The sequence below is a fragment of the Sardina pilchardus genome, chromosome 3 (genome assembly GCF_963854185.1).
Source record: "Sardina pilchardus chromosome 3, fSarPil1.1, whole genome shotgun sequence".
NCBI classification, from domain to species: Eukaryota; Metazoa; Chordata; class Actinopteri; order Clupeiformes; family Clupeidae; genus Sardina; species Sardina pilchardus.
This window is the reverse complement of record NC_084996.1, coordinates 20,124,315-20,133,844: the sequence shown is the minus strand read 5'-3', so window position 1 is coordinate 20,133,844 and position 9,530 is coordinate 20,124,315. Positions and strand designations below refer to the sequence as shown.

At 41.8% G+C, this 9,530-nt stretch overlaps 1 protein-coding gene across 1 annotated transcript in view; it reads right to left on the bottom strand.

The window, feature by feature from the left end:
• Positions 1–6,438, bottom strand: part of LOC134077000 (sialic acid-binding Ig-like lectin 13) — a 9,492-nt gene extending 3,054 nt beyond the window's left edge. The window contains exons 1-5 of the mRNA XM_062532335.1: positions 6,391–6,438; positions 6,107–6,167; positions 5,312–5,680; positions 3,589–3,882; positions 826–1,080 (exon numbers count right to left, since the gene is read on the bottom strand). Of these exons, the coding sequence (XP_062388319.1) occupies positions 826–1,080; positions 3,589–3,882; positions 5,312–5,680; positions 6,107–6,143 (955 nt within the window). The 5' untranslated portion in view covers positions 6,144–6,167; positions 6,391–6,438. The remainder of the gene's footprint in view (positions 1–825; positions 1,081–3,588; positions 3,883–5,311; positions 5,681–6,106; positions 6,168–6,390) is intronic.
• Positions 6,439–9,530: the final 3,092 nt, after the last annotated feature.

The window sequence follows — 9,530 nt, the reverse complement described above, 5'->3', positions numbered from 1 at the left end:
ACATGGCATAGGGGAACTGTGAGGCGCAAGTGGGCACCCCCTTCCACATTTGGGTCTCACTGCCAATGGGGACCCAGGTTCAGTTCTGCCCCCTTCCACATTTGGGTCTCACTGCCAATGGGGACCCAGGTTCAGTTCTGCCCCCTTCCACATTTGGGTCTCACTGCCAATGGGGACCCAGGTTCAGTTCTGCCCCCTTCCACATTTGGGTCTCACTGCCAATGGGGACCCAGGTTCAGTTCTGCCCCCTTCCACATTTGGGTCTCACTGCCAATGGGGACCCAGGTTCTGTCTTGTGGTCATTTTCCAATCCAATCCCACCCCATCTCTCTCTCTCTCTCTCTCTCTCTCTCTCTCTCTCTCTCTCTCTCTCTCTCTCTCTCTCTCTCTCTCTCTCTCTCTCTACCACTTACAGTATGTCCAGTCACTTACGTCTCCTTTCTACCACTTATGTCCTGGATCTCTACTGTCCTGTACTGTAAAAAAATACACATTGCACAATACTTCTGACTGCCAAATGTGCTTGATTATTTCTGTTTCCCTTGTAACCATGCAGTTCACCTTTCACTCAGGCCTCAGTCATCTCACAGGATGTTCACACATCATACAGTTTTCAGTCATCAATCATTGGGTGTGAGTTGTGAGGTTGCACCTTCACCCAGCACATTGGGTGGCTTGATAAAGCGCTATGCAACGGCAAGCTGTTGCTGTTGTTGTCGTCGTCAGTGTCTGAGTGTCTGTCACTTGGGCTGAGGTGCACATGAAGCGCATTGAAGAAGCACATGAAGCAAAGACACAGAACAGACGCACTTTGACCTCTCTTACATTCCACATTAATCCGCATGGGTCTGGAAGCAGTCTCTCCTTCACGGTTCGTGGCGACACAGGTGATGGCGTGGGTGCGTCTGGTGACACTGGGCAGTGTGAGGGATTTGCCCTGTGCAGACAGAGGCCCGGTCCCATCGCGCCACTGGTAGCTGGTAACTTGAGGGTTTCCTTCAGCCAAGCAGCTTAAGGTGATGGAGCCGTTCTCAAGCACCGAGGGTTCCCATGGGGAAATTGTTACATTAACTGGGGCATCTTCAAAAAACAAAAAAACATTGTTGTTACAGAACAGATAATGTGTATCATGAATAAAACAGTGCTGCTTATCTAACTAAAAAAAAAAGTAGAATAGTCACATTACAGCTGTCAGGATAATCGGTCCACAGTTTCGCTTTTCACATCACATGACAGGAACAAGATAACAAGATCTCAGTTTCACAGTTCAGTTCGGTATCTCACTTTTGATGTGTCATGCAGGGCCCTAATTTAAACGATGGGCAAAGTGCACTGTCAGGCAAGGATAAGACTCATGCATACAGTAAGCTAAAGCTATTATGTGGCATGTACAGTACGAGCATTGAGCTCTGATGTCTCTGCTTAGGCTGTTTCTCATGGTATCATACAGTACATAGATTTTGCTTTGTTGTCAAATTAGCTTAAAGGGAAACTCTGGTCTAACAAATAAACTACAGTAGGGTCTATTTGTTGATGATAACAGGTGGCAATTTTCATTTGGAACCAAAACGACATCAATCAGTGCAGTTTGAATAAGCTAAAAATACGCATTTACAACTGAATATACAGCTTATGGCATAACATTTGGGGATAACTTAACATTTTGAAGGTAACTTGGGGGCTTATTAAACATTTGGTAAGAGGTTTATTTTATAAATAATAATTAAAAAAAACTGCTGTTTATATGCTCCTGAAAGTCATAAAATGGGAAGTTCGGAAACAGGCGTCAATGGGATTTTTTCCAGACAGGCCTAATTCAAATCTGCTAACAAGTTTGTCTGGATTCACCAGTCAATGCATTACCTTGCTCTTCCTCCAGTCACCTTCATCTTGTGTGGAGAAAGTCCATACAAGTTGATTACCAAATGTGGTAATCAATGGACACGAAAGGAGGAGATTTCGGTAATCGACTTGTTCAGACATGGTCCTCACAAGATGGATGGTAATTACCTCGCAAGGTAATGCACTGAACGCACAAACAACTAAAGCACTCATCTACAAGTGCTTTTTTGACAGTGCTGACAAACTGACAACTTTAAGACAAAAATAGAAGTTCATCACTACGGAGGTGCACAGAGCATTATGCATGGTTTTTTTATGGGTAGCTTGACGACAACCTTCAAATGAATTTTGAAGTATATGGTCTTACGGCAGGATAGCACACACATCTGTCCCAGTTGGCCACCCATACAGTATACTAAGTTTTACGCTCTGTTTTTATGACATCTATCAGGGGTGGAAGTAGCATTGTGGTTAAGGAGCTAGGCTAGCATACCAGTTGCTACTGTATGCCACCAGGCGCTTACCTATGTTCCTCGGGTCCTATGTTCCCCACTTTGTATGGGACCGGGGAACATAGGACCCTTTTTTTGGTACATTTTAAAAAGGGTCTTACGTTCCCCACTTTTCCCAAAAAGGGTCCTATGTTCCCCAATTGCAATATACCGGGGAACATAGGACTCTTTTGGTGAAAATCGGGGAACATAGGACCTGGGGGACCCATGCCAACGCTAACCCTGAGGTGCTTTGAGGACGATGGCCCTTGCAATATAATTGACACACTGATCATTTACTATTCTCCCATGTATTCATTGTTTACTTTCATTAGGTTTGCTGGTATTGGTATTGTTTATTGTTTATTTTGCTATTCTCTCTATAGTCTGACCAACTTTTTGAATTTGTTCACTGCTTAATTGATTACTGTATTGTTTTTGTTTGTTTGTCGCGTTGGACAAAGGCGCCTGCCAAGTAACATAACCATATCAAATGTCTTTGAATGAAAGAGTCTGCTAAATTAATAAATATACATGTAAGTGTAATCACCAAAATGCCTCTGATAGATAGGAGGTAGACTTTAACAACGCTAGCTGTACTGTTAGCCAGTTAGCTTGCTAGTCTTCCTGAACAAATCCTAGTAAAGCACTTTGTATGTTAATTGCAATGATGCCTACTTGCACGGCCAGTGAGTTCTCCAGAGAGGAGTTGTGCATCGCTAAGAGCATATCTAGGAGTGAGTGGTGAAAGCCTCAAGAGCACCAGCGTGCCAGTATGAATCTATGACCCTATAATAGGAATGCTAGGGCCTTCAATAAAGGGATTTAACACAAGTACACCTCTCTTTGCTGATGAATATGCATCTTTGACCCTATAGGAACACTTGGTCCAATAATATAAAGAGACTTAACACAAGTGCAGGTCTTTGTGTATTTTAATAACTTGTGTCTGTAAGCACGTTTAATCCCCTTAACCACCAATTAGCTCTCAGAAAACAACACAGAACCCTAAAGCCACCCAATCCTCTCTTTGTGCTCATGGGATGAATTACAGGAGAAGGTAAGACTCTGACTCTCCCAGTAAGGTAAGAATAACAGGATACAAAAGTGCTGGTTTGGTATTGTGTTGGTTGGTATTGGTATTGGGTTTGTATAACTGACACCACCAAATTGCATGCCATAATTTGCTTCCTACTGTAGTTGGGTAGGCTTGGACTACAGTAAATGCAGACATTATGTCACGTGTGTCACTTACATTTCACTTTGAGGGTGACAGAGTTGATGGCTTTCTTCCCGCCATGATGCTGTACAGAGCATGTGATTGGCCGTTGGTGGTCCGAGGCGTCGGCATTAAAGGACAAGGTGGAGGTTAGTTTATGTTGTCCCCCCGTCAGTGGCTGTGATTGGATGGTGACCGTGCCGTGACGGCTCCAGGTAATGGTGGGAGGGTGAGTGGGACAAGAATGAGATGCGGAACAGGAAACAGTTACATTTTCTCCAGACCTCAATTCCTTTTTCACTTGAGATAATGATGGACGATCAGGCTCAGCTGCACGGGAAGGTAGACATTATAAGCACAACAAAACATGACAATTGAAAGGAAATATGGTTTCTGCACAATAACATCACTGTCACCTGCTAATATCCAAGTAGCCTATCCAACCGAGAATGGGAACTTGGAAACTATAGAAGCCCCAGTGTATTGATTGATTCATGAATTAGACCCCAGTTTTCTCAATGTCTCAAGTTATTCATGTCGTTATCTCGAGATGACAACAAGAAACCTAATTCAAGTTTTTTTTTTTTTAGAAATAGACTAAAAGACAGCTAAGCTGCTCTTTGAGAGGAAGTCAACATGGGCTTGATGTGATTGTAAACCCTCTCTGAGGTGTCTTAAGGTAATAAGGTGTGAAATTAAACACACCCTGTTGAACTATTTTTATTTTTCACCCTTACAAAAGGGCATGCTGGGGCTGGTGATTCTCAACATGACGCACAGAAGTAGGTTGCAATACCCCAACTTTTCTTGTGTGGATTCTCTTCGGGCAAGCTACTTTAGCAGCCATCAAGTCTTAGAGAAATATGATGCACTGGACTGTGGACTCCTAGCCACGTTGACACCAGTCTGTATATTTCAATTGAGATTGAGAGTTGTGTCTGGAAAGGCTCCTTTGACTAATGACTTCCGGTGGCGTAACCAGTAATGAAATGAAACTTACATTGGTGCATTAGACTCATTTTAGAAGTGCAGCAATCAAATCTTTCTTGTAAATGAAGGTACTAATGATGTATGTGGGGGTGGGGGGGGGGGGGGTGGGGGGTAAATGATTGTGATTGGTGCCTTAGTTTTTGAAATGTTGGAAATGGGTCAATAGATTTTTTAAGCAAAAACCGGTAATACATTAAGTCTGGTTCCCCTACCAAAGTACTGATGTCACGCAATCCGGCAAAATATCCTTGGTCCCCGCTATCTAAGATGTGCGGCTCCCATTGAGGCCCACTCATCCCAGTGAAATTTGACAGCAACCATGTCACTTTAATAGTAATTTGATAAATACTAGATTTTTTAGATATATACAGCAAGAATGATACAAATCTGTCAGAGCAACATGGAGAAATGTTATGACAACTGTCAGCTGACATCTGCTGCTGCAATAATTATGACAACAGGAAGTTCTGCTACTCATCTTCGACAGGAAAATGCGGACTGACCAGCCTCGTCTGGGTTTGCCCAGGCAAGTGGACTCCATCGTTTCTAATCAATTGGTTTCAGGAGATCATCATCATATCATTATCTCAAGATAGCAGAGGAATATAATTTCAAGGTAATTTTCAATTTTCAAGGTAATGACACAAATAAGTCGAGATCTTCAGAAAGGGGGTCTAAAAACGTCCATTAAATAATAAAAAGAAACCCCTAAATGACACAAGCAAAACCACTGCATTGCAACATGGACGTTGCAGATTACATCACCTACCTTTGACTGAGATGGGCACTTTATAATCAGAATAGGAATAGGAGTTGTATCCTTCCATCATAATTCTAAACCAATACTCTCCTTGGTCAGCCTTCTTCATGTCAGTTATCTGAAGTGAACAGTTCTTCTCGCGTAACTGCCCTACCAGGGTGGTGCGTGTCCGGAAACGAGCATCCACTGTTGAAGAATCTTGGTCATACACATAGACGTCACTTGGAGCAAGGTACCATCGTCCTTCCCAGCTACTGATGCCTCCTTGGTGTGGATAGTCATATCTACAAGGAACTACAACACAGGAGCTCTCCAACGCAGTCACAGCTTCAGGAATTTCTACCGTCCATGTCTGTCCTGCAGCTACCCTACGATCCGCTGGATAATGTGAATTATCACAGAAGATAGATAGATAGATAGATAGATAGATAGATAGATAGATAGATAGATAGATACAGTAGATAGATACTTTATTGATCCCCAAGGGGAAATTCAAGAACATTATCAGATGTGATTATCACAGAACAATAGTGAGAAGTTACATTGTATAACATCCTTGAGTCAGGCCAAACATTGAAGCAAGCCATTTGACATGACTATTCACATGACGTATGCAAGGAAAAATTATATTTGTAATTGGACTGAATGTCCTGCACACTATTACAGTAGGAATAGACTTAGGCCTAGTTATAGTTTAGTTTTAACAGACATTTTACAGAACAAAATAAGTGTTTTAATAATTGCTTTGACATTAAATGATGTACTGCCTTGCATGACTGAAATGGAATGAAAAGGGATTTATACCTTGGAGGCAAAGAATCAGGATGATGAGATTCAACATCTTATACACTGTCCATCAATGTTCCTTTTAAAACAACAAGAAAATAAAGATTGTCTTCATACGTCACGAACAAAATTCAGGTTTAATTAGATCATTTTTTTAGGATCACATGCTTAATCGCACAATAATTGAAAAAATAATCCAACACCTTTCCAATTCTTAAATTAGCGTCTTCGAATCTGAGAGGTATAGCTCTGTCAGTGTTATGGAATATGGAGTATATGAAAGGTACTGTATATGTACTTACTTTGTTTGAATACGCTCTTGAAGACTTTAATTGCACTTCTGTGGAAACTGAACTGAAAGTGCCCTAGCTTTGTGCTCACTTCCTGTCAAACGCCTCACAGAGGCTCTATTATTAGTATACCATGCACCAAACAGCCATCACCAAAACTATCATGATGCTGTATGCATACTGTATGGAGATGGAGAATGTTATACAATTAGCCAATCAAAAAAATACCTGTTTTCATTCCATTGAATTGGGTGTGATGTGAATCTCTAATATTTGTAAATGGCAGATAATACATCCAGAGTTTGGTTCTAAAATGCAATATGCTCATTTACAATTCATTTTATAAATCAAAATACTTTGTTCCAGGTCATTTTGATGGAACTGCAATTGTTTTTATTAGTTCATTTGATTTATTTGATTCTAATTAGATTTTTTCCAAATTCTGCAGAGAGAACTATGGAGCGAAATTAAAGGAGGCAAAGGTCATGCCTTGCCCTGTTCATATCGAACCGCCTTAATCACTGAATAAGCAAAAGAGGAAGTGCATTTGACTCGGTTTACTAGAAGATTTGTACAGTTAGAGCTAGAGCAGGCATCAGATGTGCTGTGGGTTTCTGAAGGGGATCCGTTGACCTCGGAGGGGGGGGGGGACCCTTTTGAGCACAACACAAATATGTTCAGTGCAGTGCAGTGGACCTTTCATCCTCAAAATGAAAAGCACTGTCATCAGTTTTTAGTTGTTCCTACTGGCCATGGTCCTCCATCTCTTTCTGCCCGTCTCACAAAAAAAGTCTGGACTATAAAGCAAAAGCAAAAAAAAACATCCCTGTCTCCTATGAGAAATGTGCTGTCTTATGGGGGCTGTGTAGCTGACACAGGTAGAGACCTGTCAAGTTAGCATGACTGAAATCTGTGAGATCAGTGATTGAAGTCCGTGAAAATCCATAAGCTACAGTACCCCACCTCCTAGACACTCAAAACACTGAATAGCGTATTTGCTCTGCACGCTGCTACAAATGCCCAGTGTGAACAAGCCAGTGTCACACTCACACCGCACAGCAGGTTAACACTTCTGTTTGAACAGTCTGCACACAGAGGCTTGAAAAAGCATCCGCTAAGTTTCAAGTTTAGTGTGTACAATCGTTCTGAAAGCATGCATTACTATCCACAATGTTACAGTAAGACAGTGAACAAACAAAAGACATCAGTGCAATAGAATAAATGACAACTGAATATAGGTTTAGCTAAATAAAACAGTCCATGTACTGTATTGTGGTATAGTGGCATTAAATGAATGCTCATGTGTGCAGTTTCTTTCTACTACTCTTAGAGCGACATCTTTGTCGCAAGTGTCACATTTCAGCAGGCCGCTTTCATTTCCCGTTGGATAATGTTGTCACTCAGTCCAGGCCTGGCACGTGCACTCACTGCAACACTTCCCAGGCTGCTCAAGGTAGCAATACGTCCTCCCGTGAATGACAAGCGGCTGGAGGCCACTGCCTCCGGGCTATAAATAATAGCTCTGCCTCCAAGTTCAACTCAGCCCCACACACACAAGATGCATGCTCCTGTGTCTCCAACTGTCTTGGATGCAATGCATACTGTAGCAGCTTGAAGCTCGGCCTAGCTTAGCTTAGCATTCAGAGTCTCATTCGCTGCATGGCTATGTGGATATGATTTTGCAGTGGAGTGGAACTGAGCATCAGCTGCATTTGGGATTTTATTTTTGTCATTGATGCCATTCAAAAACGGGAAGTGTTTTTTCTTTTCATTTATGCCCTTCAAAAACGGGAAGTGTTTTTTTTCATTTATGCCTTCTCATGTTTTTATTTCATTTTAGAGATAATTTGATTCAAAGTCCTTAGTCAAAGTTATTAGTAATGTTTTTTTTTTTTGCTTTTTTTTTTAAATAAAGAACATGCCCTGAAATTGTTGAGTCTGTCATTGTACTGTAATACAGTACACTTTCTTTCAAATTCGACAAACTCGTCCTCCTCCTCTTTGTGTACATCGTCAACGTTTGTTACAACTGAATCAAAGAAACATGAAGTGCAGCAAAAACATGGAGTCCAGCAAAAAAATAAATTAAAAAACTAGACAAACTAAACATTTTCATGCACTGTAATAAGGAAAACAAGTAAAAAGGAGGGTGAAATTCTGTGGGGGGGGGGGGGGGGGGGGTTAAAATAAACATGGACACCATTACCAAGTCCAGCCAATCAACACGTTTCACTTCAGAACTGCAAAGTGCGATCAGGATTAGCAGTTGAACCCACGTACTGTATCAGCAACCTTCCTCCAAAACCGTGGATCTCTATCTTTATAGGAATCCATCCTAGCCCAATGCTTTTCTATCAGTACCATCCTCAGAAGGATCCCTTCTGAAGGATTCTGCACTAATGGCGTGCCTCTGCCCGTACTCATGATGCTGCTTACTTATCTGTCCTTGAGGGCCGCCTCGCAGTGCTTCATTCTCATTCCGAGGCTGCTCCACGGAAGACAAACTATTTTATTAACTGTCACTGCCTGATTTTCATGTTTTTCATTCGGAGGAGTAGACTCAGGCACACAAGGCCACCTGGAGCTGCAGGACCATGTGACTAAGTATTCTCTTGTGTGCATGTGGGCGTGCGCCACAGATGCTTACAAGCAAAGCTAGAACAGTTGGAGCCCAGCCTTAGATAAAGGAAAACAGGAACTCAACACACAATCTGTAATACATCCAATTCTATGCTCCTTTTGTGTTGTGTATAGGTGGGGGCACTCTTCACACACAATCTGTGACATATCCAATTCAATACTCCTATTTGTGTCATGTAAGTGTTTAGAAAATATAGATAGGTAATTGATAGGGTTATTGAGGCCTTTATTCCAGGTTTTGTCAGAGTAAACCCTCTTCCAGAATGTTAAAGACACATGTCCACAGAGATATCTTGAGTGTATCTACAGCGTAAACCATTATCTTTTGCCACTCCTTGTCTCTCCTCACTCTGCAGAGTGTGATTGACCATATTGCACATTTTTACCACCGCGTCAACGTGGAGTCATGCCCAAGACGAAATCAAATCAATGCGCACAGGGAAGATTATATTGACATTACAATGTTCCCGTCTTCAGGCGAAATGAAACCCTTCTGCGTCTCCAGCAGAGAA